At 42.4% G+C, this 14,822-nt stretch overlaps 1 protein-coding gene and 1 pseudogene across 2 annotated transcripts; both read right to left on the bottom strand.

The window, feature by feature from the left end:
• Window positions 1-6,610: 6,610 nt before the first annotated feature.
• LOC144712369 (peroxidase P7-like) lies at window positions 6,611-8,218 on the bottom strand (annotated as a pseudogene). Its single transcript, XR_013583779.1, has 3 exons — window positions 7,932-8,218; window positions 7,452-7,640; window positions 6,611-7,368 (listed from the first exon to the last, which is right to left on the bottom strand). The product of XR_013583779.1 is annotated as a peroxidase P7-like (transcript).
• A 2,771-nt stretch (window positions 8,219-10,989) lies between these two features.
• On the bottom strand, window positions 10,990-11,598 carry LOC144712084 (secreted RxLR effector protein 161-like). The gene has a single exon (XM_078586265.1). It carries the CDS (start codon window positions 11,596-11,598, stop codon window positions 10,990-10,992), a length of 609 nt encoding a protein of 202 aa, XP_078442391.1.
• Between the last annotated feature and the right edge of the window lie 3,224 nt (window positions 11,599-14,822).

The raw sequence follows: 14,822 nt of genomic DNA, 5'->3' as shown, positions 1-14,822 counted from the left end.
GGGGCTGTGATAATAGCATAATAAATATCTATAAGTATATCAAAAACGCTATTATCTGTTACAATAATCTCATAAATATTCCTCTAAGCTCATCATTTTTGCACTTTGGTATTTTTATGGTATATTCCATGAAAAGATGAACTTCTTTACATGATTCTTGAATTATTTGTTTTAGAGAAAGCCTCAAATCAACAAGGAGGACCTCTTTGGAGTACAGAAGAGAAGCAGTCAAAGGAAGTCAATTGAATGAAGTTACTCTTGTGTCTCTTCTCTGAAACCTCTCTTCCCGCCTCTTCTAATTACTCTTATTTTATGTAGTATTGCTTCTCTCCCTTATAGTTCTTATTCTTATTACTCTGCTTAGTCTGAAATCTCTTTTATCTACTCTATTCCAATCTCTTCTCCTCCCCATGGTTGTGGAATCCAGTGGCTGCTATTCGTCCTCAGCAGGTTGGTGAACAAGCCCCCCATCCCTTGATGTTCAACTGTGGACTCCCGTCGCTTATCATATCTGTAATGTCATGGAACTTCTCTCTTTTGACTATTGAGTATTTTCTTTGAAGGATTGACTTTGAAAGGATAGTGAGTAGTTGAAGTACAATGTTCATCTCTCATCGTTTGTAAACTTGTCTCTCAATCCCTATCCTCGACTTACACTACTTTCTCTCTCGTTTGTCTCTTCTCTCTTCTAATTGATATTACTACATCTTGAAATCCCCGAGGATCGACCTAGAAACCTATACAAATAATACCCCTCACAATAACAACAGTTTTCTAGATACAAATAACAAATTTGTGGGTTCAAGCACACAACGACATTGGGCCTATCAATAATTATGTCGTTGTTTGGGTTTTTAGACTCATGCGATAAAACTTATAATTTCTATTAATCACTAAATACTAGGTATAGAGCAAGCAAGGGGTCGAACTACAAGGAGGCACTCTGCAAGAATGAATTAATTTTGCATTTAATGGTCTTAATTGTATTTTATAATTAATCAAAATTAAGCAAAAAACTTAATAATGATCTTAATATTTTCAGTCAAGACACTTTGGATAGAACAATATTGATTCTTTTATCAGATCATTTCAAATTTCCAATATTCAAATCAGGGTGATTTATCAAAACAGCTTTTATGGATTAAAATTTGCGAATCAATAAGCAAGAAAGGGATTTTTAAAATTGGACTTGAAGATTTTTGTGAAGATTTTTCTTATGAAATTTTAGATTTTCGTATTTTAGATGTTTGATTGATTTTTCCAATAATCAACTTTGATATCTAGAGATAGAAAATAGGTGATCTAACCTAGATAGAGAAAATAGATGAATTTTTAGGAAAATAGATTAGAGATGAAATTCATCCCTAAATTAAAGATCTAAGATGCAAAATGAGATAATAATCAATTTAGAACTAAGTATTAACAATCAGATCTTGAATCAAAATCAATATGCAATGCTAATCACCTTTTAAATCAACTTCAAGGGCATGTGCATTCCGCCCATGCCGTGGCATTGTAGAATCATTCAAGAAGAAGTTCAAAAGTAAATTAGAAAGTTACAACTTTCAATGATGAATCAGGATCTGTCGACTTCCAAAGCATCTCCTCTGTCCTTCCTAGTCAAAACCTTGGGGAGAGCCTCAAAAATGTGAAATTTCCATTCTTCAGGACAACCTTTTAAAAATCCAACCATCTGGATTGTAGAGGGTGAAAAGACAAACCTACCCTCAAAATTTGGGCACAATCAGACGGCTAGATCTCAAGATATCGCAGATTTACTAGTGTTTAATCTCTACTGTTGGATCGTTTTTATTGGCTGATGCTTTTTCCTCGTTTTCTCCATCCTTGGATCGCGTTCTAACACGTTCATGCGTGCTTCCACAGGTTGCACTCATTGCAAAATAATGCTGCATTTGAACGGAGGAGAATGCGCCACGTCGCTCCTTTTTTTGAAAAAAATTTGTAAAAGACAAAATACCATTTTCTTTAGAAATTATTACACGCGATTTCCAATTGCTGCGTGCATTTAATGCATGCAGCAAATCGATAACCGTGTGTATGAAATATAACAAATATATATTCTTTTATACATGCACGTGGTGTCAGTTGTCGTGTGGAATAAATGCACGAGGCTTACCAATTGGGCGTACGAGAAATAATCTTGCTTTATAAATGCACACAGAGATTGATTATCCGCATGCATTTATTACACGAAAAATACAATAATAAAAAAAACGGACTTTTTTTCTCGCCGCTCGTGCCACGTTGCTCCTTTCGAAGCAATAATTTTCTCATAATGGCATCAAGCATTGTGATGCCATAATGAGCCAATAATGCTCTTTTTTTGTTGCCTCCACTCATTCGCCTGGATTTTCGGGCAAATGACATGGATGCCACATCATTATATATATAAATACCTTTTAAAATACGAAATAAATAAAATATATACTCTTTAAATTCTAAAAATCATTTCTTGGCTAAACTATGGTCATAAAATTATAAATTAATATGGAAAAATCTAGAAAAATAGTAAAACCCATACCAACCTCTGGCCAAGTATTTCATGCCCTCTAAAAAATAGTTCTTCAATGCAATGAGGTTAAATACCATGTAAAAATAGTAAAAAATTAGAAACAATCAGAAAATTAAAGTGCAAGTCGTTCATATACATTTATATATGAAAACACGCAAATATGGCCATTAAAACACATAAATCTAATGTAATATACATCAATTTAACATGATCAATTGCAAGTTATCACTGGCCCTTGCCGGCCGTGGGCGGGCTTGGGTGGCTCGGGTGCTGTGTGGTTGGCTTGGGTGCTGGTGCGCCTTGTTGGCTACTTAGTCGGCCCATTATCCCCTTTTTATTATTTTTATTTACCTTTTTTATCATTCTTCTTTCTTTCTCCATTCACTGATTCTTTCTTTTACTTCACTTCTTCTCTGCAAAAAATATAAACTGAAATACTAGATATAGCATTAAAATTTACAATGTCTGAAACATATTTTTGCTAAGAAATTCTCGAGTATGTTAAACATGTATTATTTTTATTTACCTTTTTTTATCATTCTTCTTTCTTTATCCATTTACTAATTCTTTCTTTTAATTCAACTTCTTCTCTTAAAAAAATATAAACTGAAATACTAGATATAGCATTAAAATTTACAATGTCTTAAACATATTTTTGCTTAGAAATTCTCGAGTATGTTAAACATGTATCAAAAATGACATTAAAATGTAATTTTTTACCATTTTCTGTATTTATTGCATGAAATGCATTATTTCATAAAATTGGGGAAAATAAACATGAAATTATCCCAAAATGACTTGAAAATAAGTATAAACACATACACATTTTGGGTTTATCACAATCCTAGTCGCGAATTTCTTTTGAATCGATATATAATCATAACTGTCTTTCAGGTTATATTGAATCATAGGTGTTAGTTCTCATAACGAGTATAGGGGTTCATGTGCTATTCTTGCTAGCTAGTCTTTATTAAATATCTTACCAGTCCTTTGAGGCAGATCTGCCGTCTGAGTGGGAACCAAGTAGCTGACTCCTTTATCAGTATGTGATGTGTAGTTTAGAATTCAAACCTCACAACACACTGTACTAAATTCAAACTGATCAGATGATTTGCACATCACTAACACTAGTTAGACATTTTTTGTACATGTCTTTTCCTATTCAATATTTTGATTATTTAAGACACAATTCAAATGCTTGGTCGACCCTGATCATATATATTTTAGTCCATGGTAAGAACTATATGAATAGAGTATTTTTCAAGATCATAGAAATTGTTACGTGTAATCGTTTGGTTATGTCCACAAAGCCGGAGACCCTTTTATTCTGCCTGCATAGCTCTTTGTTCTTTAATAAGGATGAACTCACCCATCTATCGTTTGGACCAGTAATAAAGAGGTGCATTGATGGCGAGGATGCCAACACATCACCATCGGACGCGTCGCCACGTTCAACCGAAGTCAACGTCTCCGCCACGGATACGCTGCCACAGTCAACCGACGTCAACACTCCCGTTACGAACACGCCGCAACCGTCTCCGCTACGCATGTCTCCACGCACACACACCCCTTCGCGCATCATGACACGTCGCCAACAGCAAATCAACAACTGCCCCTTGGCGTGACATGAAGCACGTCTCATTTTTAATTTCTCGTCTTTAAGTTGTATTTTCTCTTTCCTCCAAGGCCTATATGTATAGGCCATTGTTTCAAGAAAAAGTTAGGCAGTCATAATTCAAGAATCGAGTTTTTGTTTAACTCTTCTTGGAGGACTGCCCAAGCCTCCCTATCCCGTCTTCAACTCTACGTCGCAGCCTCCACCGTCGCCGCCGCCACCGCCTCGCATCTTGTCGTCGGCCTTCCCTCCCTCTTAGCTCTCTTCCATTTCCCGCTCTCTCTCTCTCCTCTCGCCCCAGGGCCGCCTCAAGCCTCCCCTTTGGCCGCCCTTCCAGACCGCCCTAGGGCTGCCCTGCACAGGTCGCCCAAGGGCCGCCCATCCAGGCCGCCCAAGGGCCGCCCTCCCAGGCCGCCTAAGGGCGCCCAAGGCCGCCTAAGGGCGCCCAAGGCCGCCCTTTGGCTGCCCTCCCAGGCCACCCCAAGGCTACCAGGGCCGCCTCCTTGGCCGCTCTCCACAGGCCGCCCAAGGGCCGCCCATCCAGGCCGCCCAAGGGCCGCCCTCCCAAGCTGCCCAAGGCCGCCCCTTGGCCACCCTCCCAGGCCGCCCAGTGGGCCGCCCTCCCAGGCCGCCCAGGGGTCGCCCTCCCAGGCCGCCCCAAGGCTACCAGGGCCGCCTCCTTGGCCGCCCTCCACAGGCCACCCAAAGGCCGCCCATCTAGGCCGCCCAAGGGCCGCCCTCCTAGGCCGCCCCAAGGCTACCAGGGCCGCCCCCTTGGCTGCCCTCCACAGGCCGCCCAAGGGCCGCCCATCCAGGCCGTCCAAGGACTGCCCTCCGAGGCCGCCCAAGGACGCCCAAGGGCGCCCCTTGGTCGCCCTCTCTGACCATCCTCGGACCGCTCCGGGACTGATCTTGGACCATTCGCTCTCAGCCAGGGCCACACAACGCCCGGAACGCCCAGATCCTTCTTCGTCCAGAGGGCCACGCAACGCCCGGATTCGCCAAGTTTCGCCTCGGTCAGAATTTCTCGCATCCTCTTCACGCACTAAGGTGCTGAGTTACGCCTGAACTCCTTGGTGTCGAAGTGTTCTCCGTTCAGTATTTCCTTGAGAAGTTTCCACCACCGTCAGAATTAGATTTGATTTGGATTTCCCACCTCCTCCCTCTCTTTCTCGAGTGTTTCTTCATGACGTGAATTCGGGTATTGATTTCAGTGCTTAGGCATCGTCACGGTGGGGGAAGACAGTACTCCCGCCCTCGAAAAGGGTCGGAGCTGCACCACCAGATTTTCATCGGTTTTAAAGTCCGAATCCGATCATGTGAATTTATGTGGGCTGTTTTATCCCTCCATTATCCGATCCATCCTATACCGTTCATCCATCTGTAGCCAGCCCGTTAATCCAGTCGTCCATTACCTAGTCGTCCTACGTCCATTCCTTAGTCCAGTCGCCCATTCCTGAGCCGTCCTGCGTCATGCATCTAGACTATTCAATTTATCGCATAATATTATACAAAAATGGAGCTGGAAAGTTATAGAATGGATCTGACTACTCAAAATGTGGTACACTAAGTTCACAATTAGAACCATGTGTTGGATCAACTAGCTTTCATTCTTTAAAATGTGTCACAAGACACTGTCAGCCAGAAATCCACGACAGGTCCATGACCTCAACATCCCTAGCCTCAGGGATATCCTCCCTTATACACACCTTAGCATAACTTATTTAAATTGTTAAAAAAATTCATTCTCCCCCATGGCTACCACATATTTCACTGGAAGACCCTCCAGGTTGAGGAGATAACCTCGTACAGAATGATGGTTTTTCTGTGAGCGACATGAGGTTATACATGTTAATGATGTTCACTTAATGGAGCCTAAAATGCGTATCCAATCACGTTCAAGAATCCACCAAGAGTATAGGATAATAGTAAACAAAACACACAGACTGATTGGAGGAAAACAACCTTCTTGAATGGGCCAATCAATATTCACAATAGACATCCACAATAAAAGTACAAAAGAACAAAAGAGAACAAGTTTGCCAAAGGGACTAACTAAAAAGAAGATACACACTTTGTGTCACCTCCTGATACACACTTGCTCCTCTTCTTCTTGTCCATTTTTAACTTACTTGCGTTCCCGTTGACGTTAGTCTTATTCTTCTTGTTATCGATTTTTTGTTTATTTGTTTAGCGAGCCAACTTAGACATCGGGTTTTTCCAAAACCTTCGATGACGACAGAGTTCTCTTCGAAAAACAACGGCCAACAATTTGTCTTCACGATAGAGGCTTGCATACTCTTACCCCCACCGCAAGATTAATTTCTCAGCCCTTTGCTTGTAGATGGCATTCATTATAGTGTTGGTTTTATTTGTTCCGACTTTTCTGCTCCTTTATTTGAAACAAGTGTGCCTCGTGCTTTCCTTTCTATCTGCAGAAACTGGTGGGTTTTGATGTAATGTACCGAAAGACAATCCTTCGTAAACGTTATATAACAATATACAATAATACAAGGACGAGAGACGGGCACCATAAATAAAACATGTAACCTCTAGACTTCTCTTGTCGGTGATTTCAGTCATTTCCGACGAAGACAAGTCCTTCGCTTTATTCAACATCAAGAAGAAATTCGAGATGTCGTTTGATGAAATCATGGCGCCCAGAATATCAGTTAACCCTGCTGCAGATTTGTCTAATATTTCCGCTAGAACCGGTTAGAGGGGCGATGTTTCCCATCTTCACCATGGAGTCGACGAAGTCTCTGAAGAAAATTGCCTGGTTGGCAGCGTAGCTGCTGACGATGGAGTCAGCCGCACCGTTATTAAACAACTCCTGGTCAGAATGCAGAAGGCCGCGCTTGGAGAGTAGGTTTACGTAGTACGAGTTGTCAAAGGCCGCCGGAGTGTTGAGATCAAGCGGGGAAGGGACTCCAACACCGCCAGACAGAGGGCAGGTTGCCCTCCTAGTGGCGGCGAAGTCTGCGTCAATGTTGAGATCATTGTAGATGCGGTTGCGGAAGGTGGCGCAGCGGGCAACGCCCAAGGTGTGTGCACCAGATAGAGCAACGAGGTCGCGCAGGTCAAGGCCCTGGTTGGCAAAGTTGGTGATGAGGGCTGATAGGCTTGCGGATCCCGGTGGGAGGTTGCTGATGGCGGCGGCTTGGCTAGCGGTAGTCGCGTCTCGGCGTCATAAGAGCACCAGCCAGTTGGGGCCACCGCTCTACAAGAACACGACGGTCAGCGTGAGATAGATACGTAGATGTGGCCTATGATAAAAAGTTTGACTGATCTAGTTTTACTCACCAGCACGACTCCGTCGCGGGTGGCAAGCGCCAGGATGTCTGCGCAAGAGACGGAAGTGCTGCACTCTGCCTCGACGGCAGCCTTGATAGTTTCGATGACGTCCATGCCGCGGATGGCTCTGTTGGGGGGTGCACTCTGTTCCCCGATGAACGACGGAGTGTCTGCTAGGAGGATAGATGCGTCGCAACTCTGCGGTATTGTAGACAGAGACTGTGTCATAAATAAAGAAGAAGAAGAAGAAGAAGAAGAAGAAGAAGATAAGGAAGAAGAAGAAGAAGAAGAAGAAGAAGAAGAAGAGGATGACGAACAAGATGATGATGATGATGAAGAAAATGAAGAAAAAGATGAAGAAGAAGAAGAAGAATAAGAATAAGAAGATTAATAAGATAAAGAGGAGGAAGGAGAACAACACCAAAAATAAAAAGAAAAATATATGTTATCTTATCGGTGTCCATCTTAAAAGTTCCAATTCATGCGTACGTTGACGAAGCAGTCATGGAAAAAGAGACGGAGAAGTGCGGCGGGAAGTTGTGGATCGCTCTGCACAGCCGTTGACATGATTCCCTCGACAATTCTTTCGAGTCTAGGGCACCCTTGAGCATAGAAATGTGGTCTCAACTGGGCGTGTGTTTTGCTTGCGCACAAGAAAATGACCAGAAGGGAGAAGATGACAGACCCCCCGCGTATGGAAGCCATTCTTCCGCTCTAGAGCTATGCGTATTTTAACGGGTTGAAGTGCGGTGATGAAGCTGGGGGTATGTAGCTCTTTATATACACCCCACCACGCTCTATGGGACGATGCCCATGTTGACCCACAGCAAGGCTCTTTCTCAGAACGAGAGTAGTTTGACCAATTGCGTGCAAAACTATACTCTGTGGATGAGTATAAAATACAAACTGGTTTAGTTTAAATATGGATAAGTATGACATATGGCGGAAAGTCGCTAGTCACGTATGATAACAACAAAATATCTAATACGTGGGCCAAACGAAGGCTAAAGTATCTATGCGGAACAGACTGTATGGGGTTGGAGGCGTGCGACCAGGATGTAGTACTTGCTTACAACTCTAAATGTTGGCCCATGTGGACCTCGGCTAGGCAAGGATGGTACTTTTTCCAAGAAATTCAGATAAGTTTGTCTACTTTAAAACCTAATAACAATATCTCTGGACGGTTATGATATAGGCGTAAAGAGCGCCAATTACTTCTTTTGGGACGTATCTTCACAAAAAAGTTATGTCGAGATAGACAAAACCAAATTCAACGGTTGCTTGCGGTGAAACAATTCGATGCGATAAAAAACGATGATATAATATAGTTCCTATCACTAAAAGTCAACCAAAATTACCCTCCGGTTAATATCGAAATGCAAATTGTGTCGTTATGGTTCGACACTAACGTCATAATTACATATTCGTGGAATATGCTGAAAAAGAGACACGATCGTCTCATTGCATCTATGTTCAATAAAAAAAACTTGGTTGGAAAGAGAAAGTCAAGGTCTTCTTTTGCGGATTCAATTGATGGGCTAAGATATTAGATGGGGGCGAATAACGCAGTTTCCATCTCTCAACGTCATCCTAAATGTACCTCCACAATCAACGATACTCCTAAATATCTGAATAAGGGGATGAATCGTCGTATGGTGGGAACTAAATATCGGAATAAGTGTGATGTAACCGTCGATATGCATGACTCTGGCATATGTTTAGAACACGCTAGTGGCTTCGTATTTCTCTCTCTCTACTCTCTCTCTCTCTCGCTCTCTATCTCTCTCTTTCTCTCTCTCTCTCTCTCTCTCGATGTCGTGTATCGGAGGAATTCATGCGGGAACAAAAGATTACGGGAAGACGATATTAGGGACTTTGAGCTCACATCACCCGCCGCCATGGCCCACTGCTCTTTGATTGCTTTGCGAACGGATGGGTGAGTCAACGACATTCAGTTCCTTCAAATTTCTGCGCGCCTTGCGGGCCAACAGAACGATTTTTCATAATAAAGCTAGTTTGACCTATGGTCACGTCTCTATCGCGCAAAAATATCGCATATTCATAGAATACTTTTAATCATCTGTGGGTCTTTCTCTACATTATAATTTATTATCATCATGGAAGTCTAGGACGCGAGTATTTCGCTTGCTCGCCGTATTTTTTGAACAATGGTTTATTTCGTTAAAGAGACTGTTCCTTTGCTTGATATCTTTGCGATTGGATACTCTGTGCTTTTGTAAGTGAGCATCCCTGCGTTTCCTGCAAAGCACGCCAGCAATTTCTCTAGTTCGACCTGCAAAACACGATGGTAACTATCACGCTGCAGCCGAGTTCAAGACGTAAAGTGATGCGAAGGCGAGTTTGAGCCATATAAACTCTAATTAAAGCGAAGCAAGGTAAATATTTCTTTTTCAAGCAGGTGAAAAAGTCTCCCATAGGGCGGGCCGATGATGTGGGGGTGAATGCTCTTTATTCGAGACGAGCAAGGTATCGTAGCTTTCGAAATCAAGTGATAAAAAAGATGTCCGTGGAAAAAGATCTCGAATAAAATAAGTACGGTAGACTGGTTCAAAGACGAAGTTGCCAGCTTTTCTCTCGACAAAAACTAACATAAACGTTCTGGAAAAGATGCAGACGTTTCTACGCGGGATTGAATGGGTAGGGGAGATCCAATAATGGAATACACCCTACAACGCTAAAAGTCAAAAAATACTTCTGATTCCTTTGCATAATACGTTGAAAATTGTTTTCGTGCAGCGGTGCGAACAGGGAACCTAGCTCTCTCACTTCACCAACTCACACAGAGAAGAGAAGAACAAGCACTCACTCACTTGATCTCACACAGAGAAACAAGATTTTATGCCCTCACTCTCTTGATCTCACACAGAGAAACAAGATGCAAGAACACTTTGAGAGAGAAAGGAACCTTGATGCACACAGCATACTACAACAATGAAAACACCTACATATTTATAGGCACTCCCCCATAACTGCCTATGGATCTAAACTCAGCATAGCCACACACCTGTCCATGTACTTGGTCTTCCAAGGAACCCATTCTTTAGCTCCTCAAAATAAGCTATAGCCTCCACATCTCCTTAAGCAATGCTGACTTGGTCATTATTGACTTATTAAAAACTACCAACTCCTAAAATTACTGAGTCAAGATTAACTTCCCAACATGTGGTTGGACGCCATAAAATAATTTAGAAACACGTGAAACTTTTATCATATGCTTGAACCCCGGAATTTCCCTTTCACAGCATTCATCTTAACAAAACGAGGCAGAATCGGTGGGGCAGGAATCCAATTTCTATTCGGACAAGATCGACGGGACGAGACGCATGTTCTAATTTGTTAGGATAGAATCCCTGCTGCCACTCCTTGGCAGCACAGGTCCTCGTGGGAGAAGAAGGAAGGATGAAGCCACAAAAGAAGAAAACCAAGTTCTGAAAAATGGTGTTCGACATTGTTGCTTTTGTCATAGGAACTCTAAGCGAGAAGTGAGAGAGTGCTGAGCAGGAACCGTGTAGGACCCTTCTCAAGGTCAAACCCCACAATCTCCCCCTTGATCTTGATGTCGTTCCCCGCAGACGCTTTGAACTCCCAGCTTCACACGTAGCTCCCCGAACTTCAGCCATCTGAGAGCTTTCTTGAATATGTCAGCCAGCTGATCTTCTGAGCTGACACGATGCACATTAACTTTACCTTCTTCAATGTACTCCCTGATAAAATGAAACCTTGTGTCGATGTGCTTCGAGTGACTATGGTAGACGGGATTCTTGCCAAGGGCAATGGCAGATTTGTTGTCGACCATCAGTCTAACAGGCTTCGGACTTTCTCCTTTCAATTCTGCAATCAACATGGCCAACCGAATTCCTTGACACGCCGCGGCAGTCATTGATATATACTCATCTTCACAAGAAGAGAGAGCTACAATCTTGTGCTTTTGTGAGGCCCAACTTATCAGGTTCGGCCCGAGGAAGAATGAAATACCGGTGGTGCTCTTACGGTCATCAAGGTCTTCAGAAGGGTCACTATCGCAATAACCAACCAGCTCTTGTTCTCCGACTGCTTTCTCATAACGTAGACCAAGGTCTAATGTTCCCTTGATATACCTTAAGAGCCTCTTCACCGCCATCATGTGTTCAGCCATCGGTCTCTCCCTATACCTGCTTAGAATTGGCACATAATAAGTTAAGTCAGGCCTGGTATGAGTCAAATACCTTAGGCTGTCGATCAGACTCCTGTACTCCGTGCAATCAACGGGAGCGAACAAGCCTTTAAGGGTAAATTTCTGTCTTGCTTTTAGCACCGTATGGACTGGATTGCAATTTATCATGTCATTCTGTTGTATAATATTCATTGCATAACCTTTCTGACTCAGTTTGATCTGTCCATCTAATTGAAACGTCCATGCCCAATTAAGAGTTGAGCAATCCCAAGTCGCTCATCTCGAACATGTCCATCATCTCGCCATTGAACACCTCAACGTGACTGCTCTCTGGCCCGATCATGATCAAGTCATCAACGTACACTCCCGCGAGCAAGTGCACATCATCTGCAATCTTCATGCAAACTGCATGATCCTGGACATTCCTTATAAAACTAATGTAAATGCCATCCAACTTGGTATACCATGCTCGCGGTGCTTGTCTTAGGCCATAGAAGGCCTTCTTCAACTTCAGAACCATATGCTCTTTGGCCCTCTTTATGAACCCCTCATTTCACTTCACGTACACTTCTTCCTTTATCTCTCCATAGAGAAAAGCTGACTTAACATCAAGAAGATGCAAGTCACATCTTCCTTGTGCTGCTTGAGCCATCACGGTACGGATGGTGTCGATTCTCACCACTGGCGCAAATGCCTCCTTGAAGTCAACTCCAAGCTTGTGGACGTAGCCATTCGTGACCAGTCTAGCCTTTTGTCTCATCACTTCTCATTGTGAGATCTTCTTTAGCGTGAAAACCCGCTTAAGGCCGATCGTCTTGCAGCCTTTAGGTGGATTCACCATCTCCCATGTCTGGTTCTTCTCAATGGAGTCCATCTCCTCCTTCATGGCACGTCTCCAAACCTCCTCCTTGGAAGCTTCAAGGAGAGTTTCTGCCTCCCCTCTATCACCAAGCATTCTTATTAGTCAAGGTTAACTTGCTCGGTGTCTTCATAAACTCGACATAAACCGCTGAACCTCCTGGATGAGCTCTCTTCAGTAGTGAGAAGAGGATCTTCCCATGGTTCAAAGGTCACTTCATGCGGATGTGATGCAACATCAGCTTCCTCCACCGGTATCTCATCAACCTGAACATCAAAATCATGAGAGAGTGGGGTACTTTGCTTCTTCTTCACTTTATAGAGATCCTACTCCTACTTTGCATCTTCTTCAAAGATGATGTCTGTGCTCACATGCACCTTTCCACTATTAGGGTCATAGCAGCGATAAGCTTTAGACCCAATTCCATAACTGATGAAGACCATAGGCTTGCTTCGGTCATCCAACTTGTTCAAGTGCCCCCCCCCCAGCACTTTCACATGAGCTAGGCAGCAAAAAACTCTAAGGTGTAGCGCCTTCTAGGCTTCTAGTCGGAGCACAATTCATGAGGTACACGGCAATGCTCACTGCCCCTCCCCATAGTTCCTTGGGTAGGTTTCTCCCATTCAACATAGACCGCAGCATGGACATAATTGTCTGATTCCTTCTCTCAACGACACCATTCTACTGCAGATAATATGGAGCCATGAAGTGTCTCTTTATCCCATGCTTATAACAATAAGCTGAAAACACTGCTGAAGCAAACTCTCCTTCTTGATCAGTCCTGAGAAATTTGACCTTCACATTCTTCTCGCCTTCTGCGATTTCCTTGAACTTTGTGAAAGCGCCAAAAGCTTCAGACTTCTACTTCAGCAAGGCAACATAAGTGAGTCAACTAAAATCATCAACTATCAACATAAAATAAGAATTACCACCCCATGTCGACGGAGTGATTGGACCACATAAGTCACCGTGCAGTAACTCAAGTTGTGTCTTGGCTCTATATGTTGATGAAGGTGGAAATGGAAGTGAGAGAGTGCTGAGCGGGAAATAAAAAAAAACCGTGTGGGACCCTTCTCAAGGTCAAATCCCACATAATTTACATCCCTCAAAGTAAGCCAAATATTTTATGCTATCGCTGCCCCTCTTAAGAATGCCGATTCACCCGAACGTTGACTTGAATATTGTGCTGCATAGTCGCTGACATGACTCAATGGAAAATTCTTTAGAAATTATTGCACACTTGGGAATAGAAGCGGGGTCACTGCAAGTGTGTTTTGCAGGTCCATAAGAAAATGACCAAAAGAAACAAAAGGATAGACCCGGCGCATGCGAAGGCCGTGTTAGATCCCTCGGAGGCTTGCGCCGATTCTTAAGGATTGAATATCGTACATTAATGTAAGTCAATGTAAAACATACCTTGATCCATTGCGTCTTCTATTAGTCGGATCAAACAATATCGAGGGGAGGCCTTTTAGATCAATACCGGATGATTTCCTGAAGTCTCTCTGGGTAATGGGATGTTCAGGAAAAAAGTAAATTACCTTATGACCCAAGGACCTAGCCCCTATTTATAGGAAGAGGTGATACTTAATCCTCTTAGTCTATCTTAATTAATCCCATCATTATAATTAAGATAGGCTTAGCCTCTACCCAATTAATTATCATACTTATTGTTATAAATGTCTTAATCCTGTCATTAAGTGAATCATATATAAATTGGGATTTATAAATGATCGATTAAAAATATGCAATTATATACATATGTATATATAATTGTCCATAGATCAAGAAATTAATCTAACAGGCCATTCTTCTGTTCTTGTTTTAATGCGTGTGAAAGCCTGAAATGAGATAATTGACTATATGTGCAAACCAAGGGATTCTTCTAGTGCTGACCCTAAGTATGTGTTCATCATAAAATATTTCAGAAATAGAGGTTGCGGTGTTGACGTGTAATCTAGACAAATGATCAGCAACAAATTTTTCATATCCATGTCTATCTTTAATTTCAATATCAAATTCTTGCATGAATAAAATCCTTCTAATTAACCTAGGTTTCTATTCTTTCTTATTCATCAAAAACCTAATAGCAGCATGATCAGAAAAGACAACTATTGTACTACCAAGTAAATAAGATCTAAATTTATCTACAGAAAAAACAATATCTAGCAATTCCTTTACCTCAGAATCCACTAAGGTTTCACTAGCATAATAGATGGCCACCAGCTTCTTTTCGATGCGTTGACGAAGAACTGCACCCACCACGAAGTCGAAAGCATCGCACATCAGCTCAAAGGGAAGACTCTAGTCTGGTGCTTGAAGAATCGATGCTTGCACTAGAGCCTCC

The sequence above is a fragment of the Wolffia australiana genome, chromosome 14 (genome assembly GCF_029677425.1).
Source record: "Wolffia australiana isolate 7733 chromosome 14, ASM2967742v1".
NCBI classification, from domain to species: Eukaryota; Viridiplantae; Streptophyta; class Magnoliopsida; order Alismatales; family Araceae; genus Wolffia; species Wolffia australiana.
This window is presented reverse-complemented; position numbering and strand designations above follow the sequence as displayed.

Coding starts and splice junctions, on each gene's coding strand:
- LOC144712084 (XM_078586265.1), bottom strand. CDS start 11,598: ATGGCTGAACACATGATGGCGGTGAAGAGGCTCTTAAGGTATATCAAG.